We start from the raw sequence: 19,515 nt of genomic DNA, 5'->3' as shown, positions 1-19,515 counted from the left end.
TGTTAGAGCCTCTTCAGCTTGTGTGTCTCATCAGGTCTTTCTGGGCCGTTCACATCTGGTTAACATCTGTTTCAGGTTGTTGGGATTTATGGTTGGTTATTAGCATTAAATTACTGTAAGTAATAGATTACTGAAAGTAATAAATCACTGGAAGTAATTTATGAAAAATTGAAATTAATAATCAAAGTAAACGGTCATTTACTCATTAACAACTCCTAAAGTAATTGAGTAATTACTTAAAAGTAAATAAATTATCAAAAATTATTTATTAATAAAAAAACATTTTATTTGAATAAATTTGTTATTTATCTATTAATAATGAAAAGGGGGGGCACCACCAGATAAACTGGAAACAGCTAATACCAAAATATCAGTCTCGTTTGTAAAAAGGTTTATTTAAGTTAGTTAATATTTCTGTGTAAAAATATAACAATCTTAAATAAAAGAGAAGGTGTGAGATCCGAGCACAGACTGTTACAAACCAGTGAATTGTCAACAATAAATACACAATAATCACCAAGAATCGTTCAATTCAGCTAACAGGCGTTTATTAACTAAATGTATTAATTCATAAATAATTCTGAAATCATTTCATAAATCAACACGTTCAAGTAGCAAACGACATCTAACATGGAGATCTAATCTATTAAACAGCAAACACTATGTACAAAGAGTGTGTGTGTGTGTGTGTGTGTGTGTGTGTGTGTGTGTGTGTGTGTGTGTGTGTGTGTGTGTGTGTGTGTGTGTGTGTGTGTGTGTGTGTGTGTACGTGTGTGTCTGGCCTGGAATGATAACTGGAATTGGTGTAATGACTTTGAATGTCCACCAGGTGGAGGCAGACGTTGGTAGGTCAATGTCAGTAGGTGTAGCGACCTCAGATGTCCACTAGAGGGAGGCAGATGCTGGCAGGTCAATGTGGTGACCGTGACGACCACTAGGGGCGTGCAGCGGCGCACAGAGAGAGAGCGCAATGGCCTGATGTGTCCACCAGGTGGACGTCAAGAGGTATTGCAATGACCCACGTGACTACTAGAGGCGTTTGACTCATTCTTTCTGGGGGCCACAGTGGTTGCTTAGCGACTAGATAAACAAGACGCCCCTCACACGAGTATGCGTGAGGGTGGTCTTGGAACGACGCGGTCTCACCTACTCCCGTAAAGACTGGTGGACTTTGTGGGCCCGGTTCTGAGCGGCGGAGTTCTAACGGGACATGCAGTTAGAACTCTGGTGATGGATGTGGATGTGGTTTAGCAGCACCAGATAGCAGTTTGGCTGCTAAATGTGACTGTGTGTGTGTGAGCTTATCTGATCAGATAACAGGAGCGGCGGCGGATTAGTGAAGGAGGGGGAGAGAGAGAAGGGAGTTAAAAAGTTCTGGGCCGGTCCACGTGAGTTAACACGCGGCTCCTTGTGTCTCCGTACGAAGTCCTGCGTCTGGATGGACGTGAATCCGTCTTGGAGACGGTGTGTCTTCACAGGTCGGACTTTTATACCGGCGCATCATGGTCCGGCTCCCTGCTGTGCTCACCATGGCCTTGGCCAATCAGAGCGGGGTTGGCTTCAGAGTTTCCGGGGCGTTTTCTACGGCTGTGGATGGAGTTGGTGGATCCCCCTGGTGGTGAGGTGCAGGGATGCAGCTTCCAGGTGGTGGCCCCCTGGACGGGGGTCACGTGACCAATGGTGAATTTTTCCAGTGGCGACCACATGTTCCTTTGTCCGGAGGGGGTGAGCCATGGAGGCCAGGAGGAGGAGGAGGAGGTGGAGCAGGAGGAGGAGGAGGAGGAAGAGGAAGAGGAAGAGGAAGAGGAAGAGGAAGAGGAAGAGGAAGAGGAAGAGGAAGAGGAGGAAGAAGAGGAATAGGAAGAGGAGGAGGAGGAGGAGAAGGAGGAAGAGGAGGATAAGGAGGAGGAGGAGAAGGAGGAGGAGGAGAAGGCGGAGGACGAAGAAGAAGTGCAGGCCAAGGAGGAGGAAGAGGAGGAGGAGCAGGAGGAGTAGGAGGAGGAGCAGGCCGAGGAGGAGGAGGATGAGGAGGAAGAGGAAGAGGAGAAGGAGGAGGAAGGGGAAGAGAAGGAGGAGGAAGAGAAGGAGCAGGAATAGGAGGAAAAGGAGGAGGAGGAGAAGGCAGAGGAGGAAGAGGAAGAGGTGGAGCAGCAAGAGGAGAAGCAGGCTGAGGAGGAGGAGGAAGAGGAGGAGGAAGATGAGGAGGAGGAGGAGGAGGAAGAAGAGGAGGGTGAGGAATAGTAGGAGGAGGAGGAGGAGGAGGAGAAGCAGGCTGAGTATGAGGAGGAGGAAGAGTAGGAGGAAGAGCAGGAGGAAGAGGAAGAGGAAGACGAAGAGGAAGAGGTTCAGTCCACACAGTCGTGGTTCTGCGTCACATCCAGAAGAACCCTGGTTCGATGCTGGACTCTCACAGTGTCCTCTCTGCTCTCCTCAGTGGATCTTCAAAACATATAGCGTCTCCGACCTGACATGTCCATCATCAGGAAATCCAGAGAGCTCTCCCCCCTCCAGCTGCAGAGAGATGAGAGATATGAGAGGTGATGAGGAGAGTCTCTGTGGAGCAGCCAGGACTTCAGTCCTGTCCACAGCAGCAGCTCAGAGCTCATGAAGGACCACCACTGTCAGACCAACACAACAAGCCTGAGGCTCCTCTGATTGGCTGACTGTGTCCTCTGCTGTCCAATCCTGAAGCTGCTCAGCGTTCTCCTCTCACAGCCTCACTGAGCAGTCAAACTCTGGATCTTTGTTCTCACACTAACTGTGTTTAGTAGAAACCTGCTGGAAGCAGCATGGACTCACTCCAACATCTACTGACCTGAGAGTCTGCAGGCTGCAGTCTGGACTCTGCTGAAGACCAACCAGCTGCTGCACATCTGGATCCTCAAGGTCGTTGTTACCCAGGTCGAGCTCCTTCAGGAGGGAGGGGTTGGACTTCAGAGCTGAGGCCACAGAAGAACAGCTGATCTCTGACAAACTGCAGTCCCACAACCTGAATAAAGAGAGAAAGAAGTGAGATTAGAGGACAAAGTTTGATGTTGAAGTCATTGAGACTGAAGAAGGTTCAGACTGGAAGAGTTTAGAAATGTAAAGTCCAAACAGCTGAAGCCACCAGGAGGAGAAGAGTCTCATCAACATGCTGATCACTAACATGCTGCAGAGCTCAGTCCATCTCTGTCCTCCAACATCTGGATCACAACACACACACCTCCTCCTCCTGATGCTTCCTCCCCCTTCCCCTCCTCCTCCTGATGCTTCCTCCCCCTTCCCCTCCTGCTCCTCCTCCTCCCCCTGCTCCTCCTCCTCCTCCTCCTCCTCTTCCTCCTCCAGTGCTATAAGAACCTTTAAATTCAGTGTCTGTAACGAAATTCTCTATATTTTTCCATCAGTTCCTGAAAATGAAGTCAGTTTAACTGAAACTTCTGGTGAAAATCCACTGAAATGTCAAAACAAAGTGTATAAATCCTTTAAAGCTCCTGGCTTGGTGGGACCAGATTGGACCTCTTGGTGGGTTCTGGTCCACGGGCCTTATGTCCTCTGCTGTTATGTGAAAGTCAAACTTAAGGACTGGTGACGTCACACTCCTCCTCCACCCTGTGCTGGAGTCTCCGCCCCTCTGCAGGGATCTTTGGGATCATTATGTTACATTACTGCATGGAAGTGAAGCCAGAGTGTTTTATGAAGTAATCATGGAACCTGATTGGAACTAACTTCTCTTCCAGGTCTTGTATGGCGTTCTGACCGCAGGCTGAGGTCTGCATGAGGCAGCAGGGGGCGCTCCGCTATGAGACGCATCATTAATAGAACTTCTTTCTAATGAAGCCAGACTTTTGCTTCATCAGTAACGACTAAACAAACCACATACTACTGGAAAGGAAAGCTTGGATTTGGAGCCATAAAATGATCCTTTTAACGGCTTCATGTGAAAGAAAAGTAGAATCAGAGTGTTTCTGTAGGTTGTCATTGTCCCTCATCACGGTGTGTTAACAGTTAAATATGTGTCTGTGCACAGTGACGTGTCTGCTCAGTACAGGGTGGAGCTCTTACCGCTCCACACCTCACAGGTTCTACTGGAGTCACAAGAAGTTGGAGGAGCATGGAGCGGTGACGTCAGCGTGAACAGGGCCGCTCGGAGGGGCCTGGAGGCTACAATGACGTCATTCAGCCGCACGGAGCCGTACAGAGCTCGCGGACACGTCAAGAATAAAACAGGCTTTATGGATCAGTGGCGCCACCTGCTGGAATCCTGGACTCACCGTGAGTCCAATTCTTTTGAAGGTGTGGAAAAAATTAAAGTTAAAGCCTTGGGCTGCTGTTTCTAGAGCTACAGACCAGAACTAATCATAGAGCTACACAGAAAAGAAACCTCAATGAACATACCTCTCTCCCTCGTCACAGTTGCATGTTTACAAACTCTTCACAAGAGGGCAGTGTTGCACCACAAGTCTGTGTGTGTGTGTGTGTGTGTGTGTGTGTGTGTGTGTGTGTGTGTGTGTGTGTGTGTGTGTGTGTGTGTGTGTGTGTGTGTGTGTGTGTGTGTGTGTGTGTGTGTGTGTGTGTGTGTGTGTGTGTGTGTGTGTGTGTGTGTGTGTGTGTGTGTGTGTTCCGTCTGCAGCCAGCAGCCCTGAGAGAGAATCAGCACTGCTGATGTGGACATCAAGAAGAAATGATTGTTAAAGGAGAACCGTTTCAAATAAAGACAAAGTGTCGCGTCATTCAAAGCACAAAACCTTTAAACTGGAGGAGGAGGCGGAGTCTGTGTTCAAAACTTTGACGACTAATAAAAACAGAACCGCTCCACCACTGAAAATGATATTGGGGATTATTGAGGAGGAGAGTTTCCTCTGTCATTTAGTAGGTTTCTGAAGTCCATAGATATTCATGCTCAGAGTAGCTAGTGTTTGAAAATCTTATTTTGAAAGGCAAATTGCGGACTTCCTGTCAGATTTAGGTCAGGGGTCCCGGCATGTGATTTGTCGGGCTCAATGAGACGAACAATTGAGTTTTGGTTTGATCTCACTACGACATTCCTACGGGCTGTGGTCGCCATTTAAGTGTTTTTGGTGGCTGTTGTAGTGTTTGTAGTTGGCGCTAGAGAGCACAGTTTGGCTCTCTGGGGGTTAGTTTTTACATTTTCTTATAATGTTATCAAGTGTTAATTAGCGTGCCAAATTTGGTGAGTCCTTGAGCATGTCTGGGGGTGAAATATATTCTCCTTCAGAGGTTGAGGGCCGTTTTTGGAAGAAGATCATACATTGAAAGGCAAACTGTGGACTTCCTGTTGGATTTAGTTCTGGGGTAGCGGTACGTGATTTTTAGGTCTTGATGAGCCGAACAATTGAGTTGATGTTTGATCTCTCTACGACATTCCTACGGGCCGTGGTAGCCATTTTGGTTTTTCTAGGTGGCGCTAGAGAGACATTTTGGCTCTTTGGGGGTTCGTTTTTACATTTTCTTATAATGTCATCCAGTGCTAATGAGCGTGCCAAATTTGGTGAGTTTTTGAGCATGTTTAGGGGTTTTTATACAGGTTTTTTTTTTACAAAGAACTAATAATAAACATTACAAACACAACAGGGTCCAGGCCTCCTTTGGAGGTCCTGGTCTTTCTGCTCGGTCCTTCATAATGGTCACATCAGCTCAAACATCTGCAATTAAGAAAAGATTTTACTGCCAGAGTGCAGAATACCCGCGGATGTTCCAGCCCTTGGTTTGGCATGCTGCTCTGGTTTTGGCCCTCGAGGAAAAGTAATTGAGGAGCCCCGGTGTTAAGGATGAAAAAAAAAAGGTGCAGCAATTTAAAGCGTATTTAAAAGATGTTAAAAAGTCAATAGGACTAAATTACAGCTCAGGGTTAAAACAATAAATTAAATAAGTTCAAAGTGATTAAATCTAGACCCCCTATTGATATATTACATTTTACTGTGTCTCAAATAGAGTTTAAAAGGCTCAAACAGAGTTGTACTTTTCAGGTGAAAGCAGTAGTGTGTTACTCTAAAAGGCCAGCAGAGGGCGCATGGCGATTGAAGGAGCCTAAAAGCTGCACAGAGGCAGCAGCATATTAAATCCTGCAGCCGAGCCAAACCCCAGCTCAAGTGGTCTGCCTCTTTGTTTCCTATTACAGGATGGAATCACACCCCTACATGACACACACTGGGTCAGGGGGGCAACAATGGCAGAGTGAGGGAGAGTTTGGAGCTCCAGCTGGGAGATCAGTGACTCTTCATCCAGGAGAGATCAGCCTGCTTTGAAAGCTGAAGCTCAACATGGAGCGTGTCAGAGGTTGACAGTGAATTCTCCACTGCAGCACCTTGCTTCTTCTACCAAGCTTTGAAATGTGGAGCTCCACACGGCTCTGCCACAGTCACAGGACTAAAGCCCAGAGAAGAAGTCTCAGTTTCTCATGGAGATCCTCAGTGTGGATCATCTCATATCAGCCTGATGTCTGACCTTTAGTGTCAACACAACTTTCACTGCACACAAACTCAAACATGGAGTCTGACCTCAGAGTCTCCAGACTACAGAGTGGACTCTCCAGAAAACCACACAGCTGCTCAACTCCTGAATCCTGCAACTCGTTCATACTCAGGTCCAGATGCTTCAGATGTTTCAGGAGGGAGAGGTTGGACTTCAGAGCTGAGGCCACAGAAGAACAGCTGATCTCTGACAACCTGCAGTACTCCAACCTGAATAAAGAGAGAAAGTTTCCAGATGTGAGTCAGTAGTTTGGAGATAAACTCAATCACCCTCTTTACTGGTTTCATCTCCATTTAGTCTCAATCTGAAGATTTGGTTTTACATTTGATAATAATTTCTATGATTTCTTCCTTACTAATGAAATGTCTCTGGGTCTTTCTCTTTACACTCTTTAATAGATTCCATGTGTCTTTAATAGGATTCTGCTTTTCTTACATTTCACCACTTTTATTCATATTTATTTAAATCATTTCTTAGTTGTAGTTAACTTATTTTTGTATTTCACATATTTATGTGCCACTTCTTTAGTTTAGTGTTTTATAGATTCTCTGTATCCTGTATTTTTCCTTTTGACAGAATCTTTTAATCCTTCTTTGATCAATAGAAGATCTTTGTTATTGTTTTCTTTGTTTAACATTTCTTCCTAATTCTGCATTTCTTACAGCTTTATTCACATTGTTGTCTAGATATTCTGATTCCCAGTCACTTGTAATAAATAGCTCTTTTCCACCAGCTCCTACTCAGCCTTACTCCACTTGACCCTACTGGCCTTGCCTCTACTCCACTCAGCCTCACTTGTTTTCCATTACAATAGAACGACCACGGCGTGGGCGGAGTCATCGGAGCTTTCTCCGTCATGCACAAGTAATCACCCCGATGTGATGCTTCACTGTCCGGTGTTTCGGTTTCACTGGTGCTCCTGTTAACTGGTGACTTCTGCCACAAGCTGTTAGTAGCTACTGATGTTAAAATAAGAAAAACAAACCATACGATACTTTAAATTCTAATAGAAATGTGGTTAAACAGCATTCACCAGAACAGCTGCAGACTTTGGTCCTTTTTGTTTTTCATTGTGTTCAGGTTTAAAAAATGGCGGGTGAATGAGCAGCCTGCCGTCTTCTCGTCTTCGCTCGCTTGGAACCTCAGTGTACTACGGTGTACCATGAAAGTACCTGGTAGCAGGGACCATCATGTAGTGGAAAAGTGTCAAAAGTGAGTAGAGTCAAGTGGAGTAAGGCTGAGGAGGTGGAGCAGCACCTTAACCTATTTAAGGTGCCCCTCTGGTGAGGACAGGTAACTTGTTTAGAACGTATTCAGGAGCAACACTGATCAGGTCCAATCAGCAGTTTTTACTTTGGACATGTCAAAGTATTTATTTGATATCCACAGTCCAATTGTTGATTCCTGTCCTCAATGACTCGCCCAATACTGAGTTCCTCTACCACAATAAATGTTTCCTCCTACTGCCACTCTCCCTGGCCCGGTTCACAAACTGTGTCTGCACACCTGGCATCCATTAGGTGGAGGCTTTAGAACCTCCACCTTGCCCTAGCTCTGTACTCTGGACTGTCTGTATTACAATCTGTTGTCCTGATTGTTTTGTAAACAGTTGATGTTGTTGGGAACACTGGTTGTACATCAGGCAGTTTGACTGTTGATGATGATGAGTAACAGTGATATGAACACTTTATTCAGTAATGAGTAATCTAACGCGTTACTATTTCCAAACCAGTAATCAGATTAAAGTTACTTCTCCAAGTCACCATGCATTACTATTGTAGCATTACTATTGTTGCATTACTATTGTAGCATTACTATTGTAGCATTACTACTGTATTATTACTATTGTAGAATTACTTTTGTAGTGTTACTATTGTAGCATTACTACTGTAGTGTTACTATTGGAGCGTTACTATTGGAGTGTTATTACTGTAGAGTTACTATTGTAGCATTACTATTGTAGTGTTACTATTGTATCATTACTATTGTAGCAATACTATTTCAGCATTACTATTGTAGTGTTACTATTGGAGTGTTATTACTGTAGATTTACTATTGTAGTGCGTTACTACTGTAGCGTTACCACTGTAGTGTTACTAATGCAGCGTCACTAATGTGGCGTTACTAATGTAGCATTAATATTGTAGCGTTACTGTGGTAGCATTACTATTGTAGCATTACTATTGTAGCAATACTATTGTAGCGTTATTTTTGTAGCATTACTATTCTAGCGTTACTATTGTAATGTTACCACAGTAGAATTACTACTGCAGTGTTACTATTGTAACTTTATTATTGTAGTTTTACTATTGTAGCATTACTTTTGTAGCGTTACTATTGTAGCATTACTATTGTAGCATTACTATTGTTGCATTACTACTGTAGCATTTCTATTGTAGCATTACTTTTGTAGCATTACTTTTGTAGCGTTACTATTGTAGCATTACTATTGTAGCATTACTATTGTAGCATTACTATTGTTGCATTACTACTGTAGCGTTTCTATTGTAGCATTACTTTTGTAGCATTACTTTTGTAGCGTTACTATTGTAGCATTACTATTGTAGCGTTACTATTGTAGCAATACTATTGTAGCAATACTATTGTAGCGTTACTATTGTAGCATTACTTTTGTAGCATTACTTTTGTAGCATTACTTTTGTAGCATTACTACTGTTTTGTTACTACTGTAGCATTACCACTGTAGCGTTACTAATGTAGCGTTACTATTGTTGTGTTACTATTGTAGCGTTACTATTGTAGCGTTACTAATGTAGCATTACTTTTGTAGCGTTACTATTGTAGCATCACTATTCTTTTATAACTACTGTAGCATTACTTTTGTAGTGTTACTAATGTAGCGTTACTATGGTATGGTTACTATAGTAGCGTTACTATTGTAATGTTACTACTGTAGCGTAACTATTGTAGCATTACTTTTGTAGCGTTACTATTGTAGCATTGCTATTGTTTTGTTACTACTGTAGCATTACCACTGTAGCGTTACTAATGTAGCGTTACTAATGTAGCGTTACTATTGTAGCGTTACTATTGTAGCGTTAATATTCTAGCGTTATTATTGTAATGTTACTATTGTAGCATTACTATTGTAGCATTACTATTGGAGCATTACTATTGGAGCATTACTTTTGTAGCGGTACTATTGTCGCATTACTATTGTTTTGTTACTCTTGTAGCATTATAATTGTAGTGTTACTATTGTGCCATTACTATTATAGCCTTACTACTGTAGCATTACTATTGTAGCATTAGTATTGTAGCATTACTATTGTCTCGTTACTATTGTAGTGTTACTATTGTAGCGTTACTATCGTAGCAGTACTACTGTAGCATTACTACTGTAGCGTAACTATTGTAACGTTACTATTGTAGCCTTAGTATTGTAGTGTTACTATTGTAACATTACTATTGTAGCGTTACCATTGTAATGTTACTACTGTATCGTTACTACAGTAGCGTTACTATTGAAATGTTACTGTTGTAGCATTAGTATTGTAGCATTACAATTGTAGCATTAGTATTGTAGCATTACTATTGTAGCATTAGTATTGTAGCATTAGTATTGTAGCATAACTATTGTAGCATTACTATTGTAGCATTACTATTGTAGCATTCCAATTGGAGCATTACTATTGTAGCATTACAATTGTAGCCCGTACAGGAGCTAAAAATGATTAAAATATGACTGATAGTCTAGCCTCTGCTCTCTCATCCTCCTCTCTTTCCTTGGTGGATCCTCAGCCTCCTAAGTGATGATATTTTCATCCAGCCACAGGAGCACACCTGAAGTGAGTGTCCTGCTGCTGCTGGGCTTGTCTCATGTGTGGTGTTCTTGCTCGTAGTCGTGTCGGTGTCAGAGTCTGAGGCAGAACTCTGTGACATGGAGCATCACAAACACAGTGAGTGGAGGAAGTAAAGCTGCTGCTCTCCACCTGAACTTACACTGGAAACTTTACTTTGTAGTTTTACTTCCTGATTAATAGAGGAGAAAATATCAAGAGGCTGCAGTGTTCTACTGAGATGTTTTACTGATGTTCTAGAGATGTGAGCAGGAGAACAGAGAGTGGTGGATATTAATGATCAATAATGTCAGAACCTGAGAGCTTCCAGTTTACAGTGAGGACTCTCCAGTCCAGCCGAGAGCCGCTTCACTCCTGAATCCTGCAGGTCGTTGTCACTCAGGTCCAGATGTGTCAGACTGGAGGACTGAGAGCTGAGGACTGAGGACAGAGCTCCACAGCTTCTCTCTGACAGACCACAGCCGCTCAACCTGAAGAAGAAGCAACAATGAAAACCAGTTCAATGTTTGTCATGGACTCAGTTCTACATATTTGTTCATGAACCACGTACACAGCTTTGTTGGAGGCTTTGACCACTGGCAGCAGCTTCAGAAGAGCCTCCTCTGAAGCAGAGTATTTCTTCAGGTCAAACTCCTTCAGATCTTCTTCTGATGACAGTAAGATGAAGACCAGAGCTGACCACTGAGCAGGAGACATTCCATCAGTGGAGAGACGTCCTGATCTCAGGGACTGTTGGATCTCCTCCACCAGAGAACCATCGTTCAGTTCATTCAGACAGTGGAACAGATTGATGCTTCTCTCTGCAGACAGATTCTCACTCAGCTTCTCCTTGATGTACTGGACTGTTTTCTGATTGGTCTGTGAGCTACTTCCTGTCTGTGTCAGCAGACCTCGGAGGAGACTCTGGTTGGTCTGCAGTGAAAGACCCAGGAGGAAGCGGAGGAACAAGTCCAGGTGTCCATTTGGACTCTTCAAGGCCTCGTCCACTGCTCTCTGATGGAGATGGTGGAGATTAACTTTCTTCTTCAACACTTTTGACCTCCGGGAGGTTTGTTGTTGTTTATCCAGGAGGTTGATTCCAGAGCTGATGAAGGTCTGATGGACATGAAGAGCAGCCAGAAACTCCTGAAGGCTCAGATGGATGAAGCAGAAGACCTTGTCCTGGTACAGGCCTTGCTCCTCTTTAAAGACCTGTGTGAACATTCCAGAGTACAGTGAGGCTGCTCTGAGATCCAGGCCACACTCTGTCAGGTCGGAGTCATAGAAGATCAGATTTCCTTTCTGCAGCTCATCAAAAGCCAGTTTTCCCAGAGACTCCACCATCTCCCTGCTCTCTGGACTCCAGTGTGGATCTGTGGCAGCTCCTCCATCATACTTGACCTTCTTGACTTTGGCCTGGACCACCAGGTGGTGGATGTACATCTGAGTCATGGTCTTGGGCAGCTCTCCTCCCTCTCTGCTCTTCAACACCTCCTCCAGAACTGTAGCAGTGATCCAGCAGAAGACTGGGATGTGGCACATGATGTGGAGGCTTCGTGAGGTCTTGATGTGGGAGATGATCCTGCTGGCCTGCTGCTCCTCTCTGAACCTCCTCCTGAAGTACTCCTCCTTCTGTGGGTCAGTGAACCCTCGGACCTCCGTCACCATGCCGACACAGTCAGGAGGGATGTGATTGGCTGCTGCAGGTCGTGTGGTGATCCAGAGGCGAGCAGAGGGAAGCAGGTTCCCCCTGATGAGGTTTGTCAGCAGCACATCCACTGAGGTGGACTCTGTAACATCAGTCAGGATCTCAGGGTGCTGGAAGTCCAGAGGGAGTCGACACTCATCCAGACCGTCAAAGATGAAGAGCACCTGGAGGTCTTCAAAGCTGCAGAGTCCTGCTTCTTTGGTTGGAGTGAAGAAGTGATGAACAAGTCCCACCAAGCTGAACTTCTTCTCCTTCAGCACATTCAGCTCTCTGAAGGTGAATGGAAATGTGAAGTGGACGTCCTGGTTGCTTTGGTCTTCAGCCCAGTCCAGAGTGAACTTCTGTGTCAGGACTGTTTTCCCAATGCCAGCCACTCCCTTTGTCAGCACTGTTCTGATTGGTGGAGATCTTCCAGGTGAGGCTTTGAAGAGGTCTCCTGGTCTGATGCTGCTTTCTGCTCTGGCTGCTCTCCTGGATGCTGTTTCAATCTGTCTGACCTCATGTTCCTCATTGACCTCTGCAGTCCCTCCCTCTGTGATGTGGAGCTCTGTGTAGATCTGCTTCAGGAGGGTGGACTCTCCTGCTTTAGAGAGCCCCTCAAACACAACCTGGAACCTCTCCTTCAGGGCACATTTCACCTTCTGTTGGCAGACTCCAGCAGAAGTTCCTGAAAAGAAGAAACCAGGGATGAGTTGAGTGTGTTTGACATTGAATGTGAAGATGACAGTGTGTTAGTGGAGATGTTTCTCCTCCATCAGCTCCACCCAGCTCCTCAGTGGAGACCAAACAGCCTCTGATCTGATGCAGATGTTTGCATCACATGAGCAGCAGAGTTCAGGAACTCTCTTTGTGTCTCCTCTTCTCTGCTGCTTGTTTTGGACTTTCTGCCTGTATCACACTTTCTGTGTCTGACCTGGAAATGACCTGTGTTCTCTGGATGGACTCTGTTTCTGACTGCTTTCTGCTCCAGATGAGAACATTTCAGCTTCATCTCCATCCTGGGAAATGAGATCAAATCCTCTTACTGCTCCACAGACGCTCAGCCAGCTCCTCCTGCTTCATCCTCCTCAGGAAGTCCAGGGTGATCCTCAGAAATGACTCTCTGCTGCTCCTCTGCTCTTCATCCTCATCCTCCCTCTCACTCTCTGAGCATGCTGGGTAATCTGGACTCAGGAGCTTCTTCATCTTCTTCAGCTCCTTCTTCATGAAAGTCACCATGTTGTCCTCCAGCAGCTGGAACAGAGAAACATCTGGAGTTGACTTTGAGCTGAAACTGAAGCCAGATTGAGATGTGAGTGTAAATCCAGTGCAGAGAGCAGGATGGACAACATGTGAAGCCAAATCACACTTCATGTGGGATCTCCAGCAGAAGCAGCTTCAAGCATCAGTGAAGCCTGGAAGCTGGATGAAGGTTGGACTGTTTCACTTTGGACCTGAATGGATCTAATAAGCTGAGTGTCTGTTTCATGTTTCAGCTGGAAGTCACAGCAGCTTCTTCTGTCTCATGATGTGACAGTAAAGTGTTGAATGGAGACGTGTTCTCACCATAAATGTGGAGTCCAGATGTCTTTGATGCTGAGGGGCGGAGCCACCAGGGAGAAGCTGGGAGCTCTGCTGGCTCACGCTGCAGAAACATGTTGACTTTGTTAAAGCTGCTGTGTGGTGTGATGAGGAATCCTGAGAAAAACACTGATTCTCACCCCTCATCACCACTTCCTGCTCCACATTTAAAGAGTAAGGATTGGTCCTTAGACCCGTCACTCTTCATGGACACACAGCTGGATGGAAACCCAGAGTCAGAGCTAAAAACAAAAACAACATCAGGAACAGACTGACTGGAACAATGGAAGATACATGGAAGAACTGAGACTTTGATTCTCTAAGTCAGACTTTGTGAAAATACTGTGAGGTCATTTAACACTTGCAACACCATGACTTTTCTTCCTCTAGATACCAAAGAACAGTCAATTGACTCACAGACTTTCAGCTAACACCTCACCCTCAGCTGTTTGTTATGTAAACAAGGCTAATACTGGTGCACCACAGGAGGGGGAGTCAGGTATTGAAATGCACATGTGTACATGTATATTTATTGAAATCAGGAGAACCACATTGAGATTACTCACCTCTTTTAGTACATAAAAAAGTTTGCTGTGTCTTATATTAATTCTATATACAAAAATATTCTTAAAACAAATAAATAGCACAAAAGACAAATAGATGGAAACAATAAAAAGTACAGTCGCAGAGAAAGACAAAACTATAAAAGCCACCAAATACTTAAATATAAGTTAGCTAAAACAAGAACAAGGTTAGGTTTGTGTTTACATGTGCTGTAAAACGGCCCCAAACTCGCCCAGCTTGACAAACTGTGAGTTTTTAATTTTTTTCTGTACAGCATTCCATAAACATGGAGCAGAATACATAAAGGCTTTTTTGCCCAGTTTATAATGGATGGTCGGAACTGTGTGTAAAAACAAGTCTTTAGACCTCAGACTGTAGTTATTCCTGGGACACATTATAGGTTGTCACACACGCAAATATTCTACAATTTATTGCTGAGATTTATTGAGTGTGCTAAAAGAAGCTCTGAGCTTTGCCCTTCCCTAAACACTCCAAAACACCCAAGGTGTGAAAAATTCCAATGCGCAAGTCAGATTCTCATTTTCACTCCCCTGCTGATCCTCAGGTAATGTCCTTTCATTTGTAAATAGAGTCATTTGACTTAGAGCTGGAACTTAGAGGAAGTCTGAAGAATCATGGTATTGCTAGTGTTAATAGTTATTAACTATAGTTCTACATTTAAACTTACTCTACCAGAAACAAATCTTCAAAATGTACTTCCCATAAAACATCTCCCTTCTGCAGAGAGAATAAACCAAAACACCAAAACAAGACCATCAACACTCATTTGGACTCATTTCCAACCTGCAGTTTCCCAAATCGATCCACCAAAGTTGATGTTTACAAACCAAACATCAAACTGTGTTGATGTTTCCTAACTGACATCATCTTGGGAAATCTGCCACAAGGGTTTCTGGGATATCAAAGATGGCTTCGCAGAAGCTGAAGCAAAATGATGAAGATTGGACCGATTCAGCCCAAAATAAAAGACTGGACTTTCTCAGAGAAAGAGGATTAGAACCTCCAGAATATTCTTAAATGTTGTGAAACTGATCATTAATCAGCAAGAGGTCAACACACTGGTATGTTCCTTTAAATTTAAATGCTGGAATTATGTGTTTGTGTGAGTGTCATGACCAATTCCATTCAGAAAGGTATTAATGTATCAGAGATCAACATCAACAACTGAAACTGGATCCTAAGTTTTTCATGTTTCCCAAATGGATTCTGGTCGAATAACTTTAAAGTTGAAAGTTAAAAGAAGTTCTCCTCATATGATTCAGGTCCATTAAAGTTCCTAGTTTTTCCACCATCATCAACAGCTCCTCTGGTTCCCCTCCAGAAACTCCATCTGGACTAAAACTCAGTTCCCTAAAATACTGGAAGTGAATCTTAGAGTGAGCACAACTTCTCTCACTCTGGTTTGGAGGAAAGAAAAGAAAAGAAAGAGTTTCTTACTTTGTGTCTGAAGGTCCAGGTTCAGTACTGAAGACTGGTGGATGATCTTTGGACCCGTCACTCTTCATAGACAAGCTGCTGGATACTGAAGACCCTGCTGTGTGTCTGAGCTTCTCACCTCTACACACACACACACACACACACACACACACACCCACACACACACACACACACACACACACACACACACACACACACACACACACACACACACACACACACACACACACACACACACACACACACACACACACGATGTTGTATTAGATCACCAGATCACACTTGGTTCTCATCATTTCATTTCCTGTTTTCAACAAAAGATCTTTAATGTTATTTTCTTCTGGAAAAGTTTTCAGGACTTGATCAGTAAAAATATGTTTGATGAAAGAACTTCAATAAGCTTCATGTCATTTCCAATCTGCCTTTTGTTTCAAAGTTCCTGGAAAAGTAGGAGCATCTGATCTGGACTCTGACTTTTCCCACAATAATCAGTAAGAACAGTTCCAGTCTGGTTTCCCTCAATGAAGCTCAGAAACAGAAACTCTCATCAGAATCACCATCAACCACCTGACTGCAGCGGACTCTGGACTTTTACCCTCCTCCTCCTCCTCCTCCTCCTCCTCTTCCTCCTGCTCCTCCTCCTCCTCCTTGAATCACCAACTCCATGTAACCCTCCTCTACAGACTGACGTCCATCAGACTGTCCATCACATCACTGGATTGGTTCCATTCAATTCCATTTGATTCAATTTGATTCAATTCAATTCATAGAGAACCACAATAATCTCAAGGTACTTCTCCAGAGAAAAAACTCAACTGTTCCACCACAGCAAGTAAAAACAACAGTAGAAAGAAAAAACATTTTAACAGGAAGAAAAGTGGAGAACCAGACTCAGAGGAGGAGACTTTCTGTAGAACCAGACTCAAAGGAGACTTTCTGTTCTTCAGGTTGAAGGTTCAAAGATAGAAAGTGATGAAGAGAGAGGACAGGGACAAAGAGCAACAAGCAACATGCAGATTTGTCTTTAGTTGCATTGAGTTCATTCAGTTCAAATCTTTTACATCCCCCCATCCCCCTCTCCTCTGGTGTTCCCCAGGGCTCTGTACTTGGTCCCACCTTCTTCATTGTCCATCTCCTCCACTTGTCCATATTTCTCATAAATACATCATGAAGTTTCTTTGCTATGCAGACGACACTCAGCTCTACGTCTCCACCAAACCAACTCCATCCTCCCACCCACCTCCATCAGTGACTGTCTACAGGACATCAAGTCCTGGTTCTTCTTCTAATTGATCAAACTCAGCAGTGATAAAGAAGTTCTCCTCATAAGATTCAGGTCCATTAAAGCTCCTAGTTTGTCCTCCATCATGGACAGCTCCTCTGGTTCCCCTCCAGTCAGGGTGAGGAGTCTGGGTGTCTTCCTCGACAGCACTCTGTTATTTCCAACCCACATCTATAGAATGACTGAGTCAGCATATTTCCATCCTGGTAACATCAAGCACTGTTGCTCCTCCCTCTCACCCAGCAGCATCTCCACACTGCTCCACACCCTGGTCACCTCCACCTGTTTCCTTCTCTCTGCTCTCCCTCTCAAATCCTCCAGAAACTCCACCTGCTGTCAAATTCTTCAGTATGAATCATCATCAGAACACCTTCCATCCTTCACATGACACTGCTTCTCCAGAAACTCCACTGACTTCAGTTCAACAGCTTCACTTCACAATTCTTTTCCAGACATTCAAGTTCCTGATGAAGCTCCTCCCTCTGTACCTCATTGATCTCCTCTGTCCCTCACCCTCCTCCTTCACGTCTCACCAACGTCCACAGTACTTCTCTGACCTCCTCTCTCAGCCTCACTGACCTCCAGCCTGGATGAACATCAGGAGGTCCAGAGCCTTCAGCCAGCAACTCTGGAACTTCTTCTCAACCAACATCCAAATCATCCAATCACTGACAACTTTCAAATCTTGTCTTCAAACTTTGAAACCAGCAGATTCATCATCAAAATAGGACTTTTGAAAGAGTGTAGGATCAGACTTTGCTGCTCAGTTTGCAGTTTGGACTCTTGGACTAAAATACTGGAAGTGAATCTTAGAGTGAACACAACTTCTCTCACTCTGGTTTTGAGGAAAGAAAAGAAAAGAAAGAGTTTCTTACTTTGTGTCTGAAGGTCCAGGTTCAGTACTGAAGTTTAGTGGATTATCATTGGACCGGTCACTCTTCATAGACAAGCTGCTGGATACTGAAGACTCTGCTGTGTGTCTGAGCTTCTCACCTCTACACACACACACACACACACACACACACACACACACACACACACACACACACACACACACACACACACACACACACACACACACACACACACACACACACACACACACACACACACACACACACACACACACACACACACAGTCAGAATATTGTATTAGATCACCAGATCACACTTGGTTCTTCTCATTTCATTTCCTGTTTTCAACAAAAGAACTTTAATGTTATTTTCTTCTGGAAAAGTTTTCAGGAATTGATCAGTAAAAATATGTTTGATGAAAGAACTTCAATAACCTTCATGTAATTTCCAATCTGCCTTTTGTTTCAAAGTTCCTGGAAAAGTAGGAGCATCTGATCTGGACTCTGACTTTTCCCACAATAATCTGTATTCTGAATTTCACCTCTTACAGATTAAACTTGGATTAGAAAGGCCCAGTCAGTCACCAGATCTCAATCCAATAGAACCTGAATTTCTCCTCTTACAGATTAAACTTGGATTAGAAAGGCCCACAAAGCAACATCAAGTGAGCGGCTCTGCGGTGAAGCCTGGAAGAGCATTAAAATAGAGGAAACCCAGCGAGCGCCTGCTGACGTCATGAGTTCACAACTTCAGCCAGTCATTGCCTGCAAAGGCTTTTCAACAAGTGTGAGAGATGAAGGATTGATTCTCTCTTATTTCATTGGTTCAGTGACTTTTGAGCCTCTGACATGAAGGGATTGTGTTCAAATCCTTTAGTTCCTCACATTGTTATGGGATGTTTTAGTTGAAGCCACTGAATTAAAGCTGAAGTCTGGAGGGTTTCATTTCTATTTCCTGTGGTAATATACAGAACAAAATGAGACAAACTTTGTCTCTGGACAAATCTTTGTGGACCAAACTGTAAGTTAGTGATGTGGGACGTTTGGACTTCAGTGTCATGTGGAGACGTCCACTTCCTTTAAACTCCCTGTTGGAAAGGTGACACTGCTCTGACCTTGGATCAGGTTAAGAGGAGTTAGAAACTCTGACCTAAAAGACAACACATGATCTTCTAGTCTTTGTCCTTTCCACTGCTTGTCCTTGTGTCTTTCATGATCACATTGGGACTGATCATGGGGACGGTGGAATGTCTCTGGACCTCATGTCCTTTACTGCAGCTCTTTTTCTGCTGCCTGTTGAAATCACTTCAGCTCACTTTGGATGACTTGAAATCACTGAGCCTTGAGACGAGTCAATACAGCAGAGCCACTTTTACTACATTTCATCTTTCTATGGAGTTTACATTTAGTGTCCATTCTTCTGTTTGCTGTTTGACTGAATGCAGGAGGGGGGGACGTCTCTTACCTGTCCACACACTCTGGTGGGTCTTCTTCATCCACGTCCCACATGTTGAGTCAGACAGAGAGAAACACACCAACCTGCTCAACACACACACACACACACACACACACACACACACACACACACACACACACACACATCGTGTGTGTGTTTCAGCAGGAAACATAAACACAGTAAAGAAAACATTATGTTTGACTAATGACATTTCTAAACAACACTGAACAAATGTAAACATCAAAGAAAAGAACGATACAGATCAAAGCAGTTGGACTATAAAGGAACCATGATCAAAGAAAACATCACAAAGCAAAAGGATCAGACTGAACATCGTCCAGGATATTCTGACTCTACAT

General features: G+C 43.8%; 1 protein-coding gene across 1 annotated transcript; it reads right to left on the bottom strand.

Annotated features, from left to right (window-relative positions):
- Positions 1–535: 535 nt before the first annotated feature.
- Positions 536–13,779, bottom strand: LOC308128374 (protein NLRC3-like). Its single transcript, XM_080494076.1, has 8 exons — positions 13,683–13,779; positions 13,528–13,606; positions 13,008–13,215; positions 10,846–12,649; positions 10,592–10,765; positions 6,501–6,683; positions 2,800–2,989; positions 536–2,424 (listed from the first exon to the last, which is right to left on the bottom strand). The coding sequence occupies exons 1-8, from the start codon at positions 13,748–13,750 to the stop codon at positions 1,582–1,584; spliced, it is 3,549 nt and encodes a 1,182-aa protein (XP_080350202.1). The 5' UTR covers positions 13,751–13,779; the 3' UTR covers positions 536–1,581.
- Between the last annotated feature and the right edge of the window lie 5,736 nt (positions 13,780–19,515).

Source organism: Lipophrys pholis (assembly GCF_963383615.2).
Source record: "Lipophrys pholis genome assembly, contig: SCAFFOLD_24, whole genome shotgun sequence".
NCBI classification, from domain to species: Eukaryota; Metazoa; Chordata; class Actinopteri; order Blenniiformes; family Blenniidae; genus Lipophrys; species Lipophrys pholis.
Note: the sequence above shows the minus strand (reverse complement) of the source record. Positions and strands in the feature narration are given on the sequence as shown.